The 26,742-nt window shown below is 37.1% G+C and overlaps 1 protein-coding gene across 2 annotated transcripts; it reads right to left on the reverse strand.

The window, feature by feature from the left end:
• Positions 1–26,433, reverse strand: LOC113673401 (receptor-type tyrosine-protein phosphatase S). Of its 2 annotated transcripts, XM_089192597.1 has the most exons (35): positions 26,239–26,433; positions 25,060–25,167; positions 24,294–24,476; positions 19,581–19,601; positions 18,545–18,843; positions 18,093–18,240; positions 17,658–17,945; positions 15,777–16,070; positions 15,182–15,460; positions 14,450–14,746; positions 13,733–14,017; positions 12,921–13,226; positions 12,270–12,373; positions 10,907–11,108; positions 10,244–10,346; positions 9,255–9,516; positions 9,096–9,141; positions 8,735–8,846; positions 8,238–8,326; positions 7,567–7,706; positions 7,092–7,179; positions 6,839–6,915; positions 6,448–6,484; positions 6,106–6,203; positions 5,376–5,492; positions 5,120–5,274; positions 4,738–4,873; positions 4,324–4,473; positions 3,642–3,741; positions 3,356–3,432; positions 3,083–3,214; positions 2,662–2,826; positions 2,370–2,524; positions 2,056–2,191; positions 1–1,884 (listed from the first exon to the last, which is right to left on the reverse strand). In XM_089192597.1, exons 1-35 carry the CDS (start codon positions 26,318–26,320, stop codon positions 1,807–1,809), a joined length of 5,349 nt encoding a protein of 1,782 aa, XP_089048723.1. In that variant the 5' UTR covers positions 26,321–26,433; the 3' UTR covers positions 1–1,806. The 2 variants fall into 2 exon arrangements, with proteins under 2 accessions (XP_089048723.1, XP_089048724.1); XM_089192598.1 differs by lacking the exons at positions 24,294–24,476; positions 25,060–25,167; positions 26,239–26,433 and adding an exon at positions 23,319–23,456.
• Positions 26,434–26,742: the final 309 nt, after the last annotated feature.

The following is a 26,742-nucleotide window of genomic DNA, read 5'->3' on the forward strand; positions in this document are numbered from 1 at the left end:
TGATCAAACGCAAATTTTATTATCAATTTTTAAAAGGCCATCATTAAATCAAACACTCTTTATTTCGCCCTCCCGAAGCAGTTACAGTTTCACAACTGAAGGGCAATGTACTTCATTCTTATTAATGTAAAATCTTACCAATATACGTCAGGGACATAAAATCTTCACTACAGCCTTGATTTTATCTATTTCTCCAGTCAAGTCCTAATAGAAAAATAATAACCAAACCTAAGTTTGGATCGGCTGTCATTATGTAATTACAAATACATTTTCACATAAATCTATATTACATACAGTTAGATTTGGAAAAAAAATTTCTATGAGGAGTAATCATGTTTCTAAAGTAATCTCTTCACATGTCACTGAATTCGTTGCTTTCAGTTGACGCTTCGCAAAAACTTACTCGCATGCAAACACCTCAACTCGTACATATTTCCTACAAGAGCCTCATTATAAAATAATCTCTATAAACCACTATTTAATATATTTAATGTTACGATGAACTTCTCCCGTAAAAAAAGAAAAATTGTATATACATTTAAGAACTATAGTTCTACATGTAGTACTCATAAGTTACCAATTAAATTTATGCTTACCTATTGATTTTCCTCTTTTTTTAAAGCAATATTAACTTGTTTTAACTTCACGTTGATGAGCAGTAAAGCAATTTTCAATTGAATGTCGCATAACCAATACGAAAGCAACCACAACAGCCAATCATAACAAAGAAAGTATCACAAGGAATCGATGAGAACTCGAAGTATAGACAAGCATACTGCCTGAAGCGCGGGAAAACGAGAGTGACCCACTCGCGATTGGTTTTAGTTTTTAATCTCATTGGTTGAATAAGTGGCGCGAGTTTTCTTGGCCAATCACATAACGAAGAAGAGCAATACCAAAGCAATCCTGGATTACCTTTGTGACTCAATTTAAATTTGCTTTAAATGCCCAGACACTACAGTCGCGACAAAATTTTCATCGTCACTTTTAGTTAAAGACATTTGTAGTCTTCTAAATTATAAAAGTTTAAATTCACAAATTACACAAATTGAACGTACGAGGTTATTTCCATAAATAATCTCTTCTGAAAGCAATTTTTTATCACTTAAACATAATCAGTTTTATAAAACTAGAGATACAGAACATGCTTTGCAAGAGGTTAACAAGCGAAGTTACTAGGTTCCAAAAATTTCACCGTCTATTCCACGATTGACTATCCAGTGATAGACATGTTTGGTTAAAATAGTGTTTCTCATCGGTTAGTATAGATTTTATCACTATTGGAACCAGACTGGCGTTGGACAGACGTTTTCCAATTCACTAATTAGGGAAGCACAATAAAAATTATGAATTTCAAAATAGGTTACTGTGCGACACGCAAAAATTCACTTCTGCAGATTGGCGCATCTGTTGAGTATATCTGACATTGCAATAATAAATTTTCGTTTCCGTGACTTTATATTAAAAATAACTAATAAAAAGCAAAAAAATCGCACAAATTCTCTCTTTTTCTATCTAATCCTGATGGGAAGCTTAGACAAATCAACCCCTTCCACTTCAAAGATCTGAATACTGGTTCTCCTAGACAACAACCAAACCATTCTTCGTCCAAAGGTCTTAAGAATTTTACGTTATATTCTGGTTATAAGTATTCATCTAGTTAATAATTTCCTAATCCTAAAAAGTATTTCGCGGGACCACCGATCATCGCTGCCGCATTAACTAGCCTTGGTCCTTCGGATTTGTTTTCGCAGTTCTACGAGTTTAACATATCCGTTTTCCCTGGCAAACCGTTTAACAACGTTTTCAAGGCTTGAAGTTTGCATAGTCATCAAACGCTGACAAGTAATCCTGGATGGCGTAATGGATGAATTTATATTCTCCCTAGAGAAAAAGAGTAAAAAGTCGTGATCAGGTGATCATTGTCCACCACCACATGGAAGATTATGGTATATTCTCAGACACCAAAATAAAGAAAGAGAGAAAAAAAAAATATATATATATATACACACACACACATCAAATTTACTGAATTTAAGATGGTCAAAGACTTACCGCCGTCTTCACCAGTCCCGGCCGAGGAATTCGCATGGCCTTGATGGCCTGAAACACATCAACGACCTGTTCAATCTTCAAACGTTCCAGTACTGAGTACAATGCACAAAAAGTTCCGCTCCGGCCCAGACCGTCACTGAATGTCAAGAAAGAAAGAAATTAATGTTAACAAGATAAAAGTTGTAACTTTAAGAACTTCCTATGTTACAGGCATCAGTAAATGGTGCAGCGGTCGTGCGCTTAGCCCATCTCAACCTGTAGCAAATCATCAAATACGAATGTGAATGTGAAAGCGAATGTATACTCCTACTAACCTGCAAACAACTGTGATGGGTCCATTCCCAGAATGTTGCTGCCATTTCTCAACCTTTGCTATCAAAGTGATCAGACCGGCCGCAGGGGGTTCTTCATTTTCATTCACCCATCCGCTGTATTGAAAAATCTTTATACGCAGACTCTTTTCTGGTGTCTGAGAGTATAAAAGCAAGAGCGTTTTTTTAAGTAGAATGACAAGAAAGATCGTAGTCCCTTAAAATTGAAAGACAGTTCACACAAGAAACGAATCTAAGAGTTTGAAGTGTGTCGGTGTACGCTATTCATACTCACTCTCAGGTCAGTGGCTTTAAATGTCTTCTCAGTGATTTCACTTTGATCAAAAGTTGCCTTCAAGTTATCCACACTGCTGCTGTTCGCAGCCAATCGCTGGACGGTCAACATGTCATCATAAGTCTTGGCATCCGTTTCTGAATCTGGCCAGAATTCTGGGAAATCCTGAATGGGCAAAGCGTTCGTCTTAAGAACTGAAATTTGTGCTTTAAAATAGGCAATACTTATCTCTTTTAGCAAACATAGACTCTGGATGCGGATCAGCTGTTTAGCAAAATCATAAATTTTAATTTTCTTTGTTACTGTTTCTGTTCGATTATAAAATTTTGGGATCCAAGGAAAAGCAAAAGCAAAAGTGTTTGAATGTGACAAATCAAAGAAAAAAAAAATATATCACTCTTATCATAAACATATCCATTACCCCTTCTTGCTCCTTTGAATCAAACCACACAACACAGCAACTCTCTTGCTCACAGAGCATGCGCCAAAAGTCTGTCACGGTGGACGAAAGTGGATGTTGCGTGACAACAAAAGCATGTTGCTGCTTGTAGCCCTAAGGAGAAAGAGAAAGATATAGTCAGAGAATAGAAATAAAGAACTGCTTTACGGTGTATTATGCATTATTTACCATGAAACATCGATACATGACTGGTATATGTAGATGGACATTGGAAGTAAGAGAAGGATCACTCACCGAAATGTGAACAGCATTTATGTACGACGTGGATTCGTTGTCGTCAATTGCTGTGAGCACCACTCGATAGCAGTCAGCTGCGTAATACAAAATTGAAAGGCAAACTTGGTATTTCTGGGAAAGAGGAGCGAGCTTGTTCCGTTATTTATTATACACGAACTATTACAAAAAGAAATCACTGAACAAATGGATCACTTCCATGCTTCTGCTAAAATCTATACCAAACGATTAACAACACGTAAGGATGAAAAACACATCTTTTCATTAAAACTAAAATCTAACTCACGAGCTAAGATGTCAGGTGATCTGTTTTTCTCCCTATTCTCTGGATATGACGCCACAGTGCAGTGCCCTTTGTGAAGAACTGGACTTACTTTGTTGAGTCTCTGAAACAAACAGGAAATAAAACAATTACGGAACGAAAGAAGGGAGAATACATTTGCAGCCAGTCTCTACTGAGGTGAGGACCTGACATACAAGTAGAACGTCAGCCTAGTAGTATGTGAGTTCGACATTTGACTTCCTCTCCAGTCTGGTCGATTGCCATATAACTTTTTTAAGATTTCATTTGATTTAGAGTGGCTCAACAAGGTTGTGGTTCGAGCCAGCCAGAATTTCAGGATTCTATATATCACACTGCCTTGAAAGGCAGAAATTATAATAAGGAGCTACGTGACCATACTTTGGGTGATGTTACTGTCACATAGGATTACTTCAGCCTTCGAATATTAGTGTCCAATTAAGTTTACTTCGAAAGAATCACGACTACACTACATGAGAACCAACAAAGATGTCTCAGGGAGCCAAAAACCCCCATGGATTGACGCACGAGGGGTATTTTAGCATTTAAGTCTACAGGATGCACCGCTAATCGCGAGGTGACTTAATTTTGTGGGCTCTGAGGAAAGAAAAAATAATTATAGCACCCACTTCTTTCCCAAACTTTTACAGTAACAAGGTTTTGTTACCTTGAACTCAGACTCAAAGCGAGTTATCTTTGTCTCTGCATCCACGTCACTCATCCGAGCGAGGGTGATCCTTAGGTCGTGAGCGTAGATTTGAGTGTTACCACACTGAACTGCTTCTAGAATAGCGTCATGGCAGAATGTGTATTGTTCCTAGAGGAAAATTAAAACAACAAATATTGAACTAAGACCTTAAGGAAAAGTAACAACGATTGTAACATGTTCTATGTTGTCAGAAGGAAAAGCATCTAACTCAACCCTGCTGCGTACTGCACATAGGTATTGACGAGTGTTGAACGTGACTGACGTTTACATATATCTGTGCGCTTCGTAACATTCTATGAACAAAACCAAGAAATTCAAATCAACAACAACAACGACAACAACAAAAAAACCAAATATAGCAACAATACTCACCTCAGTTTGAACCATGGCTGTTCTACGTGTTCGCAAGTAAGCCACAAAGTTGAAAATGTCTATTGTTCCTTCTGCTTTGATTCTGTCCAACATGCTATCGATAACGATGAAAGTACCTGTTCTACCAACTCCAGCACTAGAAAAATTAGACAACTATAAACATGAGAAAGAGCCATAGCCAAGCAAAATACATAAGTAGAATTTAAGAGGACAGACAATGATGCGCCAACCTCCAAATAGACAAATACAAAAACACTGAAAGTAGGGACGACAGTACGTCATTCAAATCTAAGTGTACGAACGGATGGACAGATTTACAGACAGACAGACCAACTGACAGACAAACAGTCAGAAAAGAGCCTTAAACTGGCAGACATCATACCTGCAGTGCACAATGGGAGGTCCAGCATCAGCCGGGTTATAAGCTCTGAATCGTCTTCGAAAGGCCAGCAAGGCAGTTGGATATTCAGGTACTCCATGATCTGGCCACACAGTAAAGTGAAACTGTTTAACTTCTCTCTCCTCTTTTTCACTTTCCTAAAAAATACAGAACAAAAGAGAAGTTCAGTGCATAATGATCACGATACCAAGCAGTGAGTTTGAATTTGAAATCAGGTTAACTTAACATCAATACTGACCCGTTTGACGTTAAATGTTCTGATGTTATAATCGGAGTAATGCTCTGACCTGACAAGCATTACAGATATGTCACCGTAGTCTTGGGTCTCATCCGGCCAGTATTTGTGACACTTCAACTAAGGAGATAATGGAGAGGAAACCGGGTGAGACACACCGGGGTAAAAGAGTTTTACCCAAATAATCTTCATGTATTAAATTTAGTAGATGGAATCCGGAAAAAAAACAAAGCAAAACAAAACACAACAAAATAAAAACAACAACAACAACAAACAAACAAATAAAAAAAATTAAAAAAAAAAAACGAAACGAAACGAAACAGAAGTGAAAAAAAAAAAGAAAAAGAAAAAAGAAAAACAGACCGTGTTCGAGCCTTGATCAGAGAAATCGAAGCGAATTCTAAATCAAGGCACAAACTCTCGATTGGTCCCTTGTTGTACCCTTCAATGAGTTAAAATGAGTTACACTGGAAATTTGCTGAGGATGCCTGAAGTGAAGGTGGAGATAAACTAAGAGGGCATCATGCGTAAGGCAATAGTATCACTAATGTCGCTAAATGCTGTAGAATTTGAAAATATGAAAGTACGAGCTGCTTAGTTTAGGCGGACATTAAGATAGGATCTTCTTAATGAAATGCCGGGTTATTAATACTTTCTGATATCTCCTTTATGAGAAGAAATTAATTTTTTTGCGAAGACTCTACAATTTCATGGAAATAACTCCTCCACATACCTTATGTCTCTCTTGTAGATTAGTCAGCATAACTATTGTGGAAGACTGCTGTTCCCAGACCATACGCCAAAAGTCGTCAAAGGTTGGAGGCACTGGACCTAATGACCAACCGTAAAAATGCGTCAAAGGGCCGGAAAATTGTTCATCAGCGTGGATTAAGAAAGGAAAACATTCATTGACCCAAACTAAAGTAACATGTATTACTGAGTGGAAAGATCTGAGATAATCCAAAAGAGATTGGCGAGACCTTCCATAGGCCATTTTGGTTCTTCATTATTTAATCAATATCAAGAATTATTGAACATTGAAAAAGAAACAATCAAACAAAGAAACATCCCGTACCTTGACAAGCAACGTATGCATTGGGTTTGTTGTATCCCTGGACATTGACCAACAAACAAACAAACAGGAAATGTTAAAAAAAGTAAATAAATAAAAAAAATGGAAAAAAAATCAATCGATCAAAATAAAATATAAATGAAATACAAATTGTTCCAGGGGAGGAGGGGGGGGAAGGAAATTGATTAAAGAAGTCACGTACAGGTGCAGCTTTGAAGTTAGTTACCAGTGCCAAAGAGCTAAAATGAGCCACAAAAAAAAGCGTTAGGAGATATGAAATTCTAAAAGAGATGGCTGAAAAAAACTTGGGTTTCAACGAATCACGAATTCATGCCCCCTAGATACTATTTTAAGTTTTACTAGCATAAGTTATCATAGGCAAAGTCTCACTCACATCAACTCTTGTAGCGTTGATATAGTCTGAGCCAGGCTCTCCTTCGATTGGGGTCAGGACGACTCTTGAATGATCATCTGTGTAAAACAAGAAAAGTTCCTGGCTGGTAGGTAATGAGTCAGAAACAAACGAGAAAACAAAGAAACACAGCTGAAAGGAAGATATGTAACGAAGCATGAAAATTCAGTCCGGCTAGCACCAGTTTGCTTAAAATCCTACTGTTATAGTAGTAGGTGATATACTTTGCACTTACACGCAATAATGTTGCCATATCTGTTCTTAGCCTTATTTTCTGTCATTAAGCCCGCATCACAGGCATACTCCTGGCCACTGTCAAGTTTCTATGAAAAAGAAAATAAGTCATAGCCGGTAAATAAAGATGGAAGAGAAGGACTACATGAGAATAAGGATGAAGCTAATAATCCCTGATTAAGAGGACAGCGATGATAATGAGGCGGACGATAACGACCATGGCAATGTTGTAAGTCTTTCGTAAGAACACCAACTTCACAACATTATAGACGGGTATTCCTGTTGGCGACTGGTTGACGATGATGATGACGACTCATCATATAACAGGTTGCAAGAAGAAGCAGCATGACGAGGAGGCAAATAAAGGGTTACGGTGAAGTGAAAACAGAGAGCGTAGACTTTAATTCAAAGTATGGATTGGCTCTTATTGCTTTCAGGCGACAAGGAGATATGGGAGGAAAAATAATTATGATTACATTGTATTCAATCATGTATCCACGGTCATCGGACTTGTGTAACTTCGCTACATGCTTTGCAAGCTGATCCACAAGTACGGGTGGATGATCTGCATCGTTGATGACCTCGCCTGGAGCTGCAAGCAATTTCTTCTTTGTACCTGCAATAGAAGTTACCAACTCTAAAACCCTATAGAATGTTGTTGAGCTTGTGGTCCAACGAACTTAAAAAAAAGAGAGTTAGAAGGAATTTCTCAACATCTTTTAAAATAAAGGCATGCTTAGGCGACAAAGAGAGTACCTCACTGAAAACGGCTCAGGACAAGCAAATCCAGCATCGGTTGCTTTGAAAATATGCTCAAAGTAGTTGTTCTTAGCTCTTTTATTTTATCGTTATTCTTTTTTTTAATGATGTAATAACTGAACAGTCGTGTTACTCGACCAATTCAGTAGAGGACTCCACCTTTCTCCTGATATATTTGACGTGCTCATAGAATCTCACATCTTAACACAACTGGAATTTCATAATTACACTCGCATCCCCACAAAAACCAGGACATGCTCACTTCAGCGAGGAGGCGACAAAAAAAGCTTTTCTTTGCTATTTCCTTATTTTTCATCTCACATTGAAAAGCGTAAGAGTAAAACAATGCTTTTTTGTTTGTTTGTTTGTTTGTTTGTGTTTTACGTACTGGAGCGCTTCAGCTCAAACTCCTTTCGCCTCCTTTTTTGTTTTTTCTGACTTTCCACATCAAGGTTGGCATTGGGTGGCCTGTTGGATCTGGTTTAAAAGAAGACAAAAAAAAGAAAAAGAAAAAAAGGAAAAGGAAATTAAAGAAAAGAAGCTATTTTCACTCATAAATATGTTGCAGAATTCTGAAGGGCGTGGAATACGTAATACTATGCTAAATTTCCACGCGCAATATCTCCGGATTTAATGATTCCGGTGCTAAGATTTTCCGAATTTCGCGAAAGATATCCAAGCCGGTAAGTTTTCAGGAATTTTCGGTCTACTGCCTCCTCTTCGACGACGTTATTTGCAGCTAGCACTTTCGCACTAAGCTGCTCATTGCCTTCTCCCATAACTTAACTAAAAAACTTAACTTTTAAACTGTGGGTCGCTTGACACATTTCACTCAGTGATCACTGGAATTATTGTTTTTGTTTTTTTTTTTAATCTGGTTATTACCTTTGATACAGAAGAAATGCTATGATGGCAATCACGATAAGTATCAGCGCTCCCAGAACACCAGCGACTACACCAACGATGTTGTCACCCTTTTTAGCGACTGGCAACTCCTCTGCAAAATATGTAGTAACAATTTCTCTATTGTTATCTAAATGCTTCTACGTGGCTCAAGCCTAGGTTTAGAGTCATTCTAGAATTGGCGTGGTAATCGGTATAGTCACCATAATACAAAACAGTGACCGTCAAAAATGCCGATTTGGTTGCATGGTCGCTCCCGACATAGACAGTGTACAACCCAATATCAACACAAACGATAAGACCAATAAACCAAAACAAAAGACATTATAACCAAAGTACAAACCAGTTTCCGGCAGACTGATTGCAGCTGCTTTTCCTATAAGCCATTTCTGTACAAATAATAATAATAAAATCACCAGTTATTGAGATACGGTTAGACTGCGACAAAAAGAGACATCAAAGGTAAGGTATTGAAATGTCAAAAGAAACGTTGAATACTTACCCCGTTATGTTCTGTGACTCCTCTTACATACACCTTGTAACGCGTCCCTGGCTTAAGAGGAGCATTCTCATAACCACCGTATGTCTTCCCATTTCCAAGAACAAACTCCACGGGCAGTTTTCGTCTTTCAAACACGGCCGCAATGTAGAAACGATCGCCATTTGTTTGCGCTTCCTCGAAGCCGTATATTTTCTCCGGGAGGGGGGATGTTTCACGACGAGCTCTGGCTGATCCGAGCATTTCTACTATGATCTCATGCCGACTGAATGGGGAAATGTTTCAAAAAGGTCAATTTTGATGTAAAGTAGTAATAATAAACAAGTAAGATTGGCGTTTAAATAAAAAAGAGACAAATGATGTTACCATTAACTCGGCAGTGTCGCCCGGAAATATTGTTGGAAAATAAAGTTTTTGTGTCAAAGACGCAAACAAATTTGTTTATAACATTACACACCTTCAGTCGTGAAGGTAAATATTTCTAGATTATTAACTTTTCATAGTATTTGCAGCGAAGTTTGACCAGTGTTCAACTTCTTAGACTAATGGATTTTCCGAGAATGTCCTTATTTAGGAGGAAGACTGATGAATTTTTACCAATTACAGAATGAAAGATGATGTTATTCATTTAACCACAAAGGTATAGTTGGGGAAAAAAAAAAACAAAACAAAACAAAACAAAAAAAACTCTGAGTACTGAATTTTTCTGCGATAGGAGAACCCCCCCCCCCCCCCCCAATGAACGCAGTCGTCATAATTTTCACTTTTGCTTTGTTTTCCAGTTGAGACCGGTCATTATCCCCCCATGAGGCTCTGCCTCCCCTTCTCCCTTCCTTATTGGCAGTCAACTTTCCTATCGACCCTCTTTATAATCTGTTAGTGACGACTGATCCCCCTCTGTTCTCCGTTGAAAACCCTGTGATGGCGATACAATAATGACCGGAAGTAAAATTACAAAAGCCACTCTTACATACGGATTCCTTAACACTCACATGATCTCTCCGTTAGTGTCATCGGATGGCGATAAAGAGATCGTAATTGTTGTTGTTGTAACGTCAGCTTCGACAACTTGGGGGAGTTTGGGCGGAGGAGGTTCTGTAAACAAGAGAACAAAAGTAAAAAAAATGCAAAAATATGTCATCACTGAGATCCTTCCAGATGACATGAGAAAAAAGATTAAAGATTAAACCGGACCTTTGGTCATCTAAAGAAATGAACAAACTAGTAGCCCAATTTACACATCCTAAGCAATGTACAAATCTTTACTTTTGCGTATCGTCCGTCGATCCGTCTGTCTAACGATCTTTCTGTCTACCTGACTTTCTGTCTGTCTATCAATGAGTCTGTCGATCAATGTATCTGTCTATCTATCTGTTTGTTTATCTATATGTCTGCATAGCTATATCTCTGTTAATCTGTCTATCTGTCTGTCTATCTGCCCATCCGTCCTTACGCCTGCTTGTGTCATTCTTTACCCACTACTCAAAGATTGAGCGAGTTGCTTGCTGACCCCATTCGAATTATCAAACTAAAATTCATCCCAGTTAAGTTGAGAACGAAGAGGGCACATGGCATTGATGCACTGGGCCAATGTTCTACAAGCTGAACTACAGCTCCAACATGTTCACACCAACAAACAAAACATTTTCACATACGTTTTGATGGTGTCTCCACCAACGCAGAATCACTTTTGGCTCCATACCCTTTGGCTGTTTTTGCTTTCACATAAACACTATATTGTGTACCAGGCTTCAACTTTTCTACTGATATCTCAGTGCTCCGAGAGGTTTCGTCTAAAACTATTTCATGGTTATGTTGAAAGGAAGTGTTATATGCTCTTTTACCCTCAAAGTATACCTGAAAATCGAGGAAGATACAACATCTCAGAGAAAGACAAACAAATGCAGTGGTAATGAGAAGGGGAAAATTTGTTCTGAATTCACAGAAAATTTACAAACTTAAACTTCAGGGTTCCGATGGTAGGAAATGGGCAGTGGTTCCTTCCATTTCTTACGGGTTTTTTAATTTGAAAGCCTACATGTGTCATTACTGAAAAGAACACAACACAACGGGAGCTGATGATAGAACCATAAACCTCCAAAGCGTGCTCATCACTAGGGCATCATCCCTCAAAAATTGAAGCTTTAGATTACATGAGCATGACAAAATGCATTCTAGCAGAATAATTATCACACATTTTAATCAAGCTCGAAACTACCAAATGAACAAATTCACAACGAAACAAAAACAAAACGAGACAAAAAAGCAAAGCAAACAAAATCAGACACTCTAATAACGCAATGCGGCAATATCTCGTGCAAAATTTACGAAAATTGGCTGATTTATTTTGGGCCTACAGGGCGTAAAATTAAATTTTTTTTTCTGATAGCCACTTGGCTCCTAAATTTTTCAAAGTGGTAGCCAATTCGAAAAAAGTCGGTCGCCATTTCTAAAGACAAACAAAACCTCTTTTTGTGCTGTCAGCGTTCTAGATAGACCCTCTAAAATTAAGTTAAAAAAAAAGATCTTTAATATGCTACAAAGTGGACACTAGAATGAATGATATCCAACGTTTAAGCTCACGTAAATCCAAGATTGTGTCTGGTTATCGATCGAGACGCATGTGCTGCGTTTTGGAAACCAACTTAACCAGGAAGTTTGCCGCGGATTTAATTTGTCTTTGCAAATCCTTTTAATTCACTATATCTCTAGGTAAGGTTATGATGAAGTATTCTAGTCGCCAATTTGGCGACTAATTTTCAGGATTTGGTCGCCAAAGTGAAAAATTTAGTCGCATTGGCGCCTGTATTTGGCGCAATTTCACGCCCTAGCCTTTCTTTGTTGTAGTTGTGGCTGTTGTTTAGGGTCTCACTTGACTAGTAAAAAATATCTTACAAAATTACAAGATAATTTTCAGCTAAGACTGAAATGTAAACTTGCACGCTTCGAGACCATTAGTACGCCTGAATAAATTTTTGATAGGTTTGATATTGAAAGGATTTTTGCAGCGTAGCTCACCGAGTACTTGGTGATAATTCCGTTGTGGTCTTGGGGATCCTTCCATGTAACAGAAATTCCACCTTTGTCAAGTTTCGTAGTGACATCTCTGGGCTGACTTGGGACTACAACAAATCACAACAATTGCTTTGAGATCAAAAAATTGTATGACGAAGATACGGAACGCTTGTAGAGGAGTTCAATTGTAATCGCTGTGAAAATACTTGAAGTGTTAGTGTTCCCATGCGTGTACCATTCGCGGAACAGATCTAGATCAATTATTGGTGTCAATGAAAGGGTAGAACATTTGCGCGTGTGCGAACGTTGAAATAACTAGATGAAGTGCTTCCAGGCTGTCAGAACCAAAATTTATCTCAAACGTTAGAAACAGCGATACCAGCTTGTAAGTTACGGTGTTTAGAGGCGTATAACGGTTTTTGTAAATCAACAAGATACCCGTAAATGAAAAACAGGATAACCCGTAAATTACACGAATGCGTAGGTTCGTGCAACTTTTTTGGTCTTTGAAAAAATTTACTCGTGCTTATTTATTCCAAATTGCTCTCGAAATCAAGTGATTACCCGTACAAATGGTTTCATTTATTGAGAAAAGAAGAGAAGAGAGAAAATCTTCGACCAGCTTCGTTCAATATGAAAAGGTATGCACTATACCTCCTTCTTCTGTTCTTGCTGTGGCGTTAGCCATTTCCCCAGGTTTAATTGTAACGGCCTGGATTGTGAACGTGTAGTCTGTATAATACTTGAGACCTTGTATCAGCCTTCTGTGTTGCTGCATGTCTGACTCCTCGTCAGCGCTCTGGTTGCGTACGTTTCCGACCTGTGAGCCGGTTTTAGTATTGTAGATCTTTATGTAATAGAACCTTACAACTCCATTAGAATTATCAGGCTCCTTCCATGTAAGATAAACATCAGTACCTGTTACAGCCTGAGCCCTAAACTCCTTTGGCGGTCCAGGACCTAGGATGCAAAAAGGAAATAAATTAAAGTAACAATAAGAATAAACAAAAATAATCAACCCACCAATCCATCGAACAAGTGATCATACATTCAGTTATTTAAGCGACGGAGTTCCCATTCTATAGTTATTTTAGTGTAAATACGATCGTAAGAAGATGAGAACGAGAAAAGCATGTAAATCACGAAGCAAAGGCGACCGCTGAGCTTTTCATGAACCATGAACTATTTCCAACATTCATTGTCATCAACCACTTCGAGGTTATCATGGAATCAATAACACAATTCATCATAATTCATTGTTATAATTGACCATTCCAGTAGTCGCTGCATCTTCTCTCTTTTAATTCAAAATTAATTCTTCCCAATTGTTTCCTACAGCAAATAAATGTCTGGCACTTGAACCCACGACCTCCAGCCCGGTAGTCCGACGTTCTAAAACATGAAAAATCTAGTTTCCCGGAATACAAGTAACACTTGAAAACCATGAATCATTAGTATTTACTTACTATCTTCGAAAGTTGTGACATTGAATACTTCAGAAGCATTTCCCGGTTTCGATGTACGACCCCTGACTTTCACATAGTAAGTCGTATATTTGTTCAAGCCGTCTATAATACGTTTACGCGTGCTTCCAGTCACGTTTTGCTCACTACTTTGTACGTCCTTGCTGGTTCCAAACAATATTACATACTCTCCTATGACTCCATTAGGGTGAGCTGGTTCCTCCCACGTTACAATAATTGAAACAGAAGAAACGGCCTGAACTTTAACATTGAGCGGACGGCTTGGACCTTTTAAAATGAATAACAGTACAAGATTTGAATAAGTTTGAGTGGTTAGTAATTACTCAGTGGCTTAAATAAACACAGTGAAGAAAAAAGAAAAACAAACAAAATAACAAAATAAAGTTAATATAAAACAACAAAAAAGATTAAGATCAAGAAAAACGAAAAGCCCAGCAGATTTTAGGCTATTTTTGATCAGAGAGTTTAATGTGCCACGAGCACCTCAAGAAAAACAACTATTGGAAAAACAGAGACAGAAGTTTTTCATCAGAAATTGAGTGTAGTTTAAACCGATCAAAGCCTCACTCAGTTATTTAGCTATTTTTTTTTTTCTATCGTTGTCGTCGTCTTTTGTTTCCCCGAAGAAAAAACCTCTCAAATCATATTCCCTTAATTCAAGGATGATAATGAATCAAACTAAATTCAATGATGGCATACCTTTATCCAATGTCTGGACATCTGTGCAAGGGCTCGGTGGTGACTTTCCTACACTTGTAAACCCTCGGACTTGGATGCAGTATGACGTAAATGGCTTCAAGCCCGTGATTATTGTGTTTGTATTTGTTACATTAAAACTTAGCACTTTTTCTGTTCCATTTTCTTTGTATGAAACCTCGTATCCCAATATGAGGCCATTTTGATCCTCTTTTTTAATTTCATTCCATTTGACTCTTATGGTGTGCGCATCCTCGGCCTTTGTCTCCTGTTTGTTAATGACTGGAGCGGAACTGGGAGCTGTAGTTGCAAGTCAGAATAAAAGAATCAGAAGATCTTTGTCAGCTAACATCTTGGTTAAACTTAGAACGTTGTATCTAAGAAGATCGATGACCGATATGACCGATATTAAACATGACGTATTTTTGACATGTCACCATTCTCAAAAGCAAATAGCTAATGGTCATGAACCCATTATCTTCTAGCTGTGCTCATGCTTTGGTTCTAAAGATCTATTGCATTTCTTTACATTCAGTACGTCATCAACATTTGTTAACCAAAAACAATAAACACCTGTAACATGAAGTGACGCAAACATTAAAAGTATCGCGTGGTACTTGTAAGTTATTTGGATGCTACATGTGGCTGCCACCTGCTGACATTGATGAACGAAAACCAAAGCAAAAATAAACAACAACCACAACAACAATAACAACAACCTATAACTGCACTAACCATCTTCTTTTGTCTTTGCCGAAAGAATTCTGGAGGCAGACCCAGAAACAGCCGTTTCAGCATGGACTTGAACATAGTAAGTCGAGGACTCATCCAGTGGGGTCAGTAAGTACCCTGTGGTTGTGGGATACACCTGTGTATTCATGCTATCTTTTGATAGACCATACCTCACCACGTAACGTTTGAAGACACCATTAAGCTTCAAGGGCGCACTCCACGACGCTTTAATCTCTGTGGATGACTCAACAGTCAATTTGAAATTCCTAGGAGCTGTAGGAGCTGGAACAAGTCAAATATAACATTTCATTTCAGTAGTCTAATTTGAATACTGCATGTATTCAAGCTAAAATAACAGTTTAAGACCAAAACTATGCTTGAAATATATAAATTATGTAATTATATTCAAGTTCGTATCAAAGTGTTTGTTGTTGTTGTTGTTGTTGTTTGTTAAAAAGTAGATTTGAAAAATCAAACTAGTTTCAAACAGCAAGAAGCAAAAATTATAACAATCATAACATTTTCCAGCTAGTCTAACCAATAAAAAGTATTTTTAACCAAATTGTTGGCAAAAAGTTGTAAAAAATAGCTCCCTTACCTCCTTCATTTGGCTGTATGCTCACAGCTTTTGTAGACAAACCAACACCAGCAACAGTGTACCCAGCCATTCGAACAACATAGGTTGTAAACTCAAGTTCTGAAAGTTTATCTGAAAGTTCTTGCGGTCCAGCAGTCTTGTTATACTCTACTGCAGATCCATTTACCTTGTAGTAAATATAGTAACCCAACAGCTCTCCATTCTGTTCTTTTGCAGGAATGGCATCCCACGATATGTCCAATGAAAGAGAGGAACTAGAACTGACTTTAAAGTTTCCTGGAGCAGCAGTGGGAGCTTTGAAAATAATCAAACAAGTGCAACTGTCATCAAAAAGAAGAGCAACATCATCAAGAAGAGAAACAACAACATATTTAGTTAACCCTTTAACTCCCAGATCAAATTTGTCATTCTCCCTATTATCAACCATACTGTTCTTAGTTCAGAGAATTTAGTATTGAATCAACTAATTGTCTGGTTGATATTGTATTGATATTGTAAGGATAAATAATGTCTTGGTCTCTCATGGGAGTCAAAGGGTTAAATGCAGATTAATTGGTGACTAATTCTACGGTAATTGAAGTTTTAAAAGTTACAAGTAAAGTGGCAATAGAAACAGGTTTCCCTGGAGTCTTTACTATTTAAGAAAGTGAGAGAAGATGAGGAGAGCTGCTTAAGAGGGGAGCTTGTTTGACATTAAGAACTAAGGAGGGGGGAGGAGGGTCTTATTCACTGAGGGCACTTAATAGAACAATGACACTTTTTCTGGGAAAGATGGTATTTAGGTCAAAACATTTTATAAAAGCCATGTAGGACCTACTGCATGTGTACCACTTTTAAATCAGGATTGTCAGTACATGTCTCTATAAGGAACATGCACTTTTCATGAAATGTCTTGCCTACTTTCTTACATGTATAAGACACTTCATATCACTCCATAGAAGTACATAATACAGTAATCAATTTGCAGCTTTTCAATGTGGCAACATACATACATGCACACTTGTATGCACAGTGCCCATAAGAGTCTCTAAGTTCAAAAGTACATGTGGACAACTCAATTCCCACACCTAAATGTTCCATAAATCAAATAAACTAACTTCTGAACAAGAAACCTACTGGTCTGCTACCAAACTTTGTACATAAATTTGAAAAACCATTGTGTGCTCAATTTGTTAGGCTACTACAAGGGAAAAGAACTAACCACATGTATTAACCCTTCACACCCTAACATCAGTATGCATATTCTCCATACTGTTCTCTATACATTTCCTAAGGTGATGACAAGGAAAATTAGCTTAATGATCCAGAACTTCTGTTGATCATTTCCATTATTCTCATAACCTAAGGGTGTGATTCAGGGGTGATATTTGTAAGGAGAAATAATATGTTAGTCACTCTTAGGGGTTAAAGGGCTAACACTTCAACTCCCATAGGTAACCAGGAAAGAAATTCTCCTTTTGATATAAATACAATACTGGAGACAAGTGGAGAGGATAAAGAGGAGTATCACTTAGGGGACTATTCGTTGATCCAATACCAAATTCACAGAACTAACATCATAAGAATTGAATGGTAGAAGCAATGAGAATTAAAAAATAAGATTGTGGGAGTGAACACACCTTAACACCCTAACATCAGTATGCATATTCTCCATCCTGTTCTTTATGCAAAAGGTGTTGATAAGGATTTTTTTTAACGTTCAAGAGCTTCTTTCATTGGTGATCATTTCATTTATTCTCATGACCTTCACCTTTGATTCAGGGGTGATATTGTGGGAGAAATAAAAAGCTTATCCCTCTTTGGGGTCAAAGGGTTGAGTAACCTGTGTGAACCTTGTTATAGAAATTATTTTACATTTTGATGGGTAATTTTATAACTCACTTGACTCATTTGTTCTCACTTTCAGTGGACCCGACCAAAGGCCATCCCCATTAAGACTTTCTGCTCTCACATGGATTTCATACAATGTGTAGGGTGTTAGCTTATCCAGTGTCACAGTTCTGCTCCCTGTAACTTCTTTTTGGTTAAATTTGGATTCTCCAGCAGCCTGCCACTTAACAGAGTACCCTGTTATTCCATCCCCTTCATCAGTAGGAGCACTCCATGAGATTACAATTTTGGTTGATGACACAGACTTTGAAGAGAGTGAGGATGGCTGACCAGGCAAGCCTAAAAAAATTAAAAAATAGATGTGATAAAATAATATGGATATTAGAAATAAATTACTTAAATGGCAATAATAACATTCCCTCGTATTCCCTATTTAATTTGACACCATCAATGTATATTACAACAGCTTGCAATATTCTCCCTCACCTGTGGTCAAATTACACCCATAAAGCTCAAATCTTAGAGCACAAGCGTTGGAGCAGTTTGTGGGATGCAATCTTATGTACTGAGCTATTAAAGAAGGTTTGAAAAGAACTGTTTTGGTTTTATTATCATCTACATTGGCTTGAAACACCTGAAACAAGAAATAAATCAAAAAAATAATTACTTGTTGATAACTGCAACTTAATTTTTATGCATCACAAAGATAAGCAATTAGTGATAGAACCTTAGCTCACACCTTAACACCTGTGTGCACTACACCATACCTACACTGCCCCTTCCCACCCCCCCCCCCACCCCCTCCTCAGTCAGCTCCCAGCAGCCCCATTACAAAAAGGAGAAACCCACCAGCCCTCTAAAAATAGAAGAGATCAAAATAACCAGGCAGGTAGGCATGTATAAAAGGAATTTTATTAATAATATTATTCAGCTGGTACCTTAACTTTTCCTTGCTCTGTATAGTTTTTCCACTTGTTTCCATCAGAACTGTAACTTACATAATAGCGATTGACATAAGAGCCAGAAAAGCCTTGTGTGGCAATCGCAGTGATATTTCTTGAAAACTGTAAGTTCACTTTTATCCATGGATCATTATCATTGGGATCAGGAAGCCATGCTTTGCTGTTGCTTAACCGTGCATAGTAAGGAGATGAATCAGAATTATTTTCTGATGATGCTGTGATATCACTGTTTGGAATAATATCTCTTGCCATACCAAGAACAGGTGTGGGACAACCTAATGAGACATTAATGAAAATCATGTTAACTTCAGTTTCTAAAGTGGATCATTAAATATTTTGCCTTTATGCACAAAGAGCTCACCCAGATAGATAAACCTAACTTATACTACATTGCTTCTCCTCTAAGTAGATCTGTACATAGATATGATATAAATAATAGCGAAAAGTGGAACACTTTAATCAACATTTGATACATTTAAAATTGCTGGTATTAAATATCTACAGCTCACACTGCGAAAAAATGAAATGATTTTCTTCCTTTTCTTTTTTTTGCTTTTGTTTAAATGCAATGAAGAGAAAGGTGCTAACAGCTCTTGATCACTGTTTTTTTCATTTTTCCCTGTCAATAGGTCATTTTATAGTAGTGTACTTAGTTGCCAAGGCTTTGATTTGGAGAGAAGGCGAAGGTAACCTAATTGTGATAGAGACCAGTATCTAGCTAGCATGATAACAAAGTAATTTACATTTGAAAAACAGCAATGTTTGTATCCTAACAAGGTCACCCTTAGACTCACTACTGTTCAGAGGCTTGGCAACCAAGCATGTAACTGTAAAATGGACTATTCTAAATATCCACACCAGCTAAGTTAGAAGAGAATGATTTTGTAAATGATTTTGAACAAGAAAAGAACAAAAATTGCTGTACTTTGAAAGCTAATAGGCCATGACCCATCAGAGAGCAAGAAGTGACCAGTTCATACAAAGTATAACATGTAATTGTGCATTATCATACCTGAACTGGAAGCTTGTGTACCTGTAAAAAAATTTTTATATAAAATTTTTAGGTTCACAGGAATTCTCAACTTCCATTAATATAACCAGTATGTCATGGTGTATAAAAAAAAAAAAACACGAATCCAATAAAAATTTACATTTCCTTAGCTGTATAGCAAGAATTCTATGAAAAAAAAACCTAGTATGTATTCAAAAAAAGTTAGTGAATACATTTCCCTTTGAATCAAGTTGATACTCATGGGTCAACATCACTTCATTCCGTGAGGATGCATGTTGAAGTTTATTCCATATCATCACATTTCTTTTGTTGATGAGGTAAAAAGATGATGTACAGACAAACCTCAATTATCTAGATTTCTCGATTATGCAGACTTTTTCTCTGGTCTCAATTTTGTTATAAATATTTATTGGTCATGACCAAGATCCGTAGCCATATTCCTTTCATTAAAAAAAAAAAAAAAAAAAAAAAAAAAAACAGCAATGAAAAGTGAAGTAAAGGAAAGTTTGTGTTGCTTATAACTCTCAATGCTCACATGATGTTCTTCTTTGAGACAAGCTGACTTACTTCAACATTTCAACATTTTAGGCCAATTTTCATGAATTATTATTGTAAGTAAATATGTGTATTCATAACAGACACTGAAGATGTAGACCATATTTTTTTTTTCCATACGATTTGTAAATGCTTTGTTTCACAATTAAATGTTGCTTTCTTAATTTTATCAGTTTTTGTTCCTCATTAATATTCATATCTTGATTATCCCACAGACTGTTTCGTCTAGTCCCAACAAATCCAGATAATTGAGGTTCAACTGCGCTACACAAAAAAGTTACACCACTGTTTGGTTTGGTTCTAAGGAATTTTTCACCAGATTTATCCCCTAAGAGTGACTAGCTTCTTTTTTCCTATTTCAGTTTCATAATAAAGGGAATGATCACCAAATTAGGGAGCTTCTGATTGTCACACATAATTATTCTCCTTGTCAGCGCCATAGGAAATGAAAAAGGAACAGTGTGGAGAATTTGAATGCCAATATTGGGGTGCAAAGGGCTAAGGATTGCTGCAGATTTGCATCCTAATATTATACTTTTCATGTAGTTATTTTCACTTCATCAAGTAGAAGAAAAAATCAAAATACCGCTTAAGACTAAGAGTATTATTCAGAGGATAATGGGATTAAGGTGACAAAAACTGAATGTGCTCCAATGTCCAAAGTTTAATTTAAATCTCAGTATTTAATTTTGGAAAACATCTGAAAACCATGTCAAGGGTTTGAAATTAACACAAATTTATAGCTACAATCTTAACCTAGATCAAGAGGAAGGACCCTTTGCATAATATCATTTCTCCGTTACTGAAATATAGGGGAATTAGGTAATCAAGATTCTCCACCACAGCTTGTTTGTTCCATTTTTAGTACTATAGGCACAGATAAATAAAGTTCTTAAGAATTTATAACAGTCCTCCATCTAAAAGTACAAATTAGGTCACTAGTATTTATGCAGACTTGTGTATGTTGATACTTGCTGGACCTTGATAACAGGGAAATACAGAAAGGCTGACATGAAAATTCAAAGGACATGCAAACAAATTATTCTATCATTAAAAATGCATTGTCAGTTCATATAGCTTATCCCTTTTTATACAAGAACCAGTAATCACAGATCTAAAAAGTATTGTGAATTATAATCATTACAGCAATAAGAGCTCTGATAAAGAAAACCTCCATGCCGATAAAACATCTATACTGAGTTTGAAGGAGTTTAAGTAAATACTAACACAAACTACTTCACCTTGATCAAAAATTTATTTTACCAAATACTATGTCAGAGTTTATTTGACATTTGTTATAAGACATTTTGCACATTGCACAGTGAGTGGCTTTTATATACTGGGGTAAAGAGGTGGAAAATTTCCTCTTGTCTTATAACCCTTTCAGTCCAAAGTTCTAATTCTCCTTACTATCTGCTATAGTCAATTCTCATGATGTTGGTTCGATGAATTTGGGGTTGGATGAACTAATGGTCCCAGAGTAGATGTCCTTTTTTTTAAATTCTCATCACTTTCTTGCTTGACATTGTATTAATAATGTAAAGAGAAATTTTGTTTTGGTCACTCATAGGAGTTCAAGATTTCAACTGTAATGATTTAATTTAATGCAGTGTGCTTTTTTTTAATTTTGGTAAAATAAGGGAGGGTGCTTATTCAAAATAGGGCCCTTATTAGGAACAGGGCACCTATTTCTGATTTGAGAAAAAACAGAATCCGTGAAACAAAGGTTTGACATAATGGTTGATGGACTGCGAGGAAGATCAATGATTTAGTAGTGAGGCTCAGTAGAGAGCAATAAAAGGAGAGTGAACCACTTATTGGACTTGGAGGTAAATTGGTATAAGGGCACTTATCCGAATAAGGGCGCTTGTTAGAAAAAACATATTTCTGGATAGTTTATCATAAAGGGGAAACTTAATTGAATAAAGACACTAAATATAATCAATACAGTTACCCTGTTCTTGTTCACATTCAGAGAACCCATTCGATACAAATAACTGGCGACAATTACATTATCATTAACAATCGCCACTCTATTTTCTAACAAACAAAATGAACTCTTGTCCAAATTTGGCTATCCGATTTCTTTCCTTGGACACTTTGTTCAGGGCTTTAAGTGCTTAAACAATTGTCGAACTGGAATCGTTTATTACAATTATTTTTCAAACCCTGAAAACATTACTCTCGGAAAATTCAGACGAGATTACCTCTATTAATAACACTAAGTTCATTACATGGATGATGGAGTCACCAAAATTTCCGTGAAAAGAACAATCATGCAATCTTGAATAACCATGACAATACGTAAAGCTAATTTAAACTTGAACAAAGCACTGCCTTCGAAAGGAAAATATTACATCCAACGCAAACATATTTTCCATTTCATCTCACTATCGATGTTCCCTAATTTGAAAGTTCGCCTGCGGTTGTGAGCCAATTTCGAAAACAAAGGCGGTTTACGTGCACATATGGTCTCATCGGTTAAAAAAAAAAAATCACCATGTCTTGGCGATCTGCCCACGGGCAAGTATTAACTTTCAGTTTGATTTAATGGCGTATATATCCCTTCTCCTTGCTTCGCCAAAGTCTCGTTAAAAGAGAAAGTTTCAAGCGAAACACAAAAGCCTGTGGCAAATGTACAAGCTTACATCTATGCACAATTGAAACCGCACGAGACACATCTAAATATCTTGGCTCGTTCGATAGTTTACGGAGAGTAGAGTATGCTGGATCTATCTATTTTTTCCAAAATCGCTCCCGACTCAGGGAACAAATGAACATATGTCCAATATGCAACTCCTAAAATAAACATTTTCAGTCAAGGGCGATCTTATCTTGGAACATCGCCACAAATATTGTACCAATCAAATTTTCAATATTCAAGATTTCAGACAATTCCGAATGCTGAAGTATACATTTAACATATTCACTTAACATTTTCATCCAAGCATTTTTAACAATTGTATGAGGCTTAGATATAAGTTTGAGTTATTAGACCATGTGGTAGAAGAAATATTCGAAGATGGAAGAAGTTTTTTCGTACAATAGCATAAATACCGAAATGGAAAACGCTTCGGTGCGATCGATGTATATTCAGAGTTCTACGATAGCGCCATGCCAGAACGAGAGAAGCGTTATAATAAACAGATTGTTTAGACTTTCAAACAAAACGAATCATTTTACCTGCATCCTTGTGAACTATGAAGAAGATCAGGCATAAAACAGTTTGTAATTGGGGCATCTGGCGAATTACGAAAGTCATGTTCGCTTACAGTTTGCGCCTTGACTGTCGGTTCACAGTCATCCTAAAGTTACTCAGAAAGGAACAGGAAGTGATTATTTGTACACGTGACCAAAGTGACTATTCTTCCATTGACCAATCGCGTCACAGACGGGCGCGTCCAAACGGAAGTGTACGTCAATATTTCAATCAGCAAGTTATTTTTGTACCAAATGACATTTCATATTGTAGTACAAAAGGTTTTCGTTTTGGTGAAAAATTGTAGGACCAGCTTCCTACAATTGCAAGAGAATATGGTCTTAAGTTTTCTCTGAGAGAAATTTTACATCGATAGTTATCCGTTTACTCAACATCTGTTAAACTTGCAAATCGATGAATTAAGCAAAGAAACTGAAAAAAATTGGCATATTTTGCTGAGACGCCCCTAAGAAATATTTGTTTTACTATAAATTACTTTAATCCCGCGGAAATTGTTTAGATTGTGAGGTCAAAACAGGCCTATTCCCATAACCACGCTGAAGATGTCTTTTCACAGAAATATATATATTTTTTATGACGCTACGGCTGACTTGCATATTGGCGATAACCGGCTCTCCCCAGTCTCAACTAAGTGCTCTCATCAGAGGCTACCAGAGAGTAAGCAATGAGAGATATCATCGTGAAAGTAAAAAGTATGGGGGATTGACTCTTCAACCGCCACGATCTCATTGTTTATTTTCTCCTTTAGCCTCTACAAATTCCCTTGTAAACTAGTTATGGGAATTTGGTGTTTGGAAAACAACCTCCACCTAGCTGATTTGTTTGAGCACTCTCATTGCCTCCTTTTGGGGTAATGTATGAACTTTATAGGGAGAAGTTATATGTTTATCACTTCTAGAAGTGGAATAGGGAGTAGGAACGAGGGATGAAATACCTACTTGATGTTACAAGAACTGGCGACGACGGCGCACTAGTCGGGGGCATGTATCTGGAAGCTGTTGGAGAAGTCAGCACAGTTTTTACACTGCTATGCAAATGACTTGTAATCTCTGTTGAACTTGTCGCCCATGACTGATGCGACTGTTGTGGATATGGAGACTTAGTACTTCTGTTTTGTTGTCCTGTAACACAAAATGTATTTTGAATAGTCCCAATCTAAGGATATTCCATGCATTTGAGTTGGCCAAGAGAATATCAACTGTTGATATTCTCGTGCATCGTCCAGTGGATGGAAAATAGAATCGGGGTAAAGCAAGGTAGCAGGTTGCAGAAAGAAGCAAAACAAAAGCAAAAAAATACAAAACAAAAGCAAAACAACAACAAAACAACAACAAAACAACAACAAAACAACAACAAAACAAAAACAAAAGCAAACTTAACAAGACAAAAAAATCAAAACAAAAAACCAAAACAAAACAAAACAATAGTAAACAAAAACAAAACAAAGGCAAAACAAAACAAAAATGAAATATGGGAGTAAAATTTCACTTCTTGTTACTTACTCTCTTCCACGACCTTCTCCACTGAACCTTTTTCACATGCTACCGGTTTGTTTTAATGTGTTTTGCGGGTTTGTTTGTTTGTTGGTTTGTTTATCTTTTCCTTGACATAACGATCATAAAACAACTTGGCATAGCAATGAACGTGCTTTAGGGTAGCTGTTACTTGTTACGTGACGAGTTTACCTTACTTGGTTACAATTACCTGGCGTCGCAGTAGGGCTTAGAAGAACAGGGCGAGTTCTGCTTGATGAAGGCAATAGCACAATGCTGAAATTGGTTGTAACCAAACTTTCTTGTGGCGTATTTTGCCCTACAAGAAACATACAACGAGAAACGTCCTGAGACTGCCACTTTCTAAATGTTATGGGGTTACTAAACGCAAACCACGTCATCACAGCTTCGAATGATACACGGCATCCTTGAAAAACAGCGTTGGGATATGACATGAAGGTTTATCTTATTTTTTATTTAGATTAGCCGAGCCGAATAAGATAATTTATTTGCAAATTATGCTGAAAGAATGTTTTACCGTGGGTAAATAAATTTATCAATCAATCAATCAAACTAAAAAGATCAAAACACTGATAAATACCAGCTTCCGGAAACACTCAACAGCATGTCGAAAGCGAAAACACTTTTTAAAGACCGCCAAAAAAGGGCACAGAATTTGCTGATACTTGGTTAGCATCCAAAATTTTTAAACAAGTGATACACTCATCGAACGCCAATGAGGATATAGAAGGAAAGCTTGTCACGTATTTAAGGGGAAAAATTGCACCCATATGATATAGATGAATAGGGCAATTTACTTCATTTTACTCTCCCTTTATAGGGCTTTAACTACGATAACATCAAGATTCCTGCTCTGAAATGTTGTTTAATATTATTTTCTCGTTTGCAATCAGCCATAGAGATCATGGCATATAATGCCATGATACGCATTCATTTTTTCATCGATATTTACTGGTTGCCATGACAAAGCGTATCACATTTATCCTGTGTATGAGTTAACAAAATTGATCATGACAATACTTAATAAAGTAAAACAGAGTGATTGTTATGTATACACAGTTTTCTTGGCGTGTAATACTTAAGCTAACTGTTTCATAGGAATTATTCGTGTCAAATACAAACTGTTCGTTGAATTATATTTATGGCACTTCCCCCTCAGGCAAGCCATGTCTACATCATGAGTTCTTAAGAACAAAGCTACCGAAGGAGCTTACTTCATTGAAGGGTAGAAGTTTACAGCTTCAAGTTAGAATTTCCTTCTATTTGAAAGCCTTTCAATTTGACAAAGCGTTTCAGCAACAAAATATTTCTTCAGCACATCACAGAGATAATATTAATGCTTATCTACTGCGTCACTATCATACTTTACCAGCTACTTGTGCGCTTTGCCGATGAAAGTTAAGTCCAAGAGTCCAGACCAGAAACATACGAAAATATGTGAAAAGATCCATTCTGAGAAAGAGATTTAGAATTTTAGGATAACCAAATGCACCGAATATGAAATACTCCGAAAACCACCGAGCGCTTTAGGCTACACACGTCTTCCTGTCTAATACGAAGGCGTGGTAGTAGATCAAGTTTAATGTCCTGTTCACTGAAGCGTCATCAGTCCCAAAAATAGAGCAAGTCAGCACATGCGAGGATTAGTGGGAACGACTAGCTGAAGTTATCCACTAATAGAGACACAAGCTCTCATTGAGAAGCGGGGAATATAGATATCAAGAAATACAAAATAAAAACCAATGGAATAAATGATATAAATGATAAACCGTTCTGAAGAAGTGGTTTTAATCGAATTAATGACGTCCGGATAGGGTGGGTATCCTCTTTGATTACGTAGTTTCGAGTCACACATTCCTGTATCAAGTTTGTT

This window comes from Pocillopora damicornis, chromosome 13 (assembly GCF_964200805.1).
Source record: "Pocillopora damicornis chromosome 13, jaPocDami1.2, whole genome shotgun sequence".
NCBI lineage: Eukaryota > Metazoa > Cnidaria > Anthozoa > Scleractinia > Pocilloporidae > Pocillopora > Pocillopora damicornis.

What these genes read in the sequence shown, in the direction of transcription:
- LOC113673401 (XM_089192597.1), bottom strand. Translation starts at nt 26,320, where the DNA reads ATGGATCTTTTCACATATTTTCGTATGTTTCTGGTCTGGACTCTTGGA. An exon ending in GCATTTCTTCTGTATCAAAG is followed by an intron (nt 8,327 to 8,734) that starts GTAATAACCAGA and finishes CTTTTAAACCAG; the next exon opens with ATCCAACAGGCCACCCAATG. An exon ending in CCTCCCATTGTGCACTGCAG is followed by an intron (nt 4,874 to 5,119) that starts GTATGATGTCTG and finishes TAATTTTTCTAG; the next exon opens with TGCTGGAGTTGGTAGAACAG.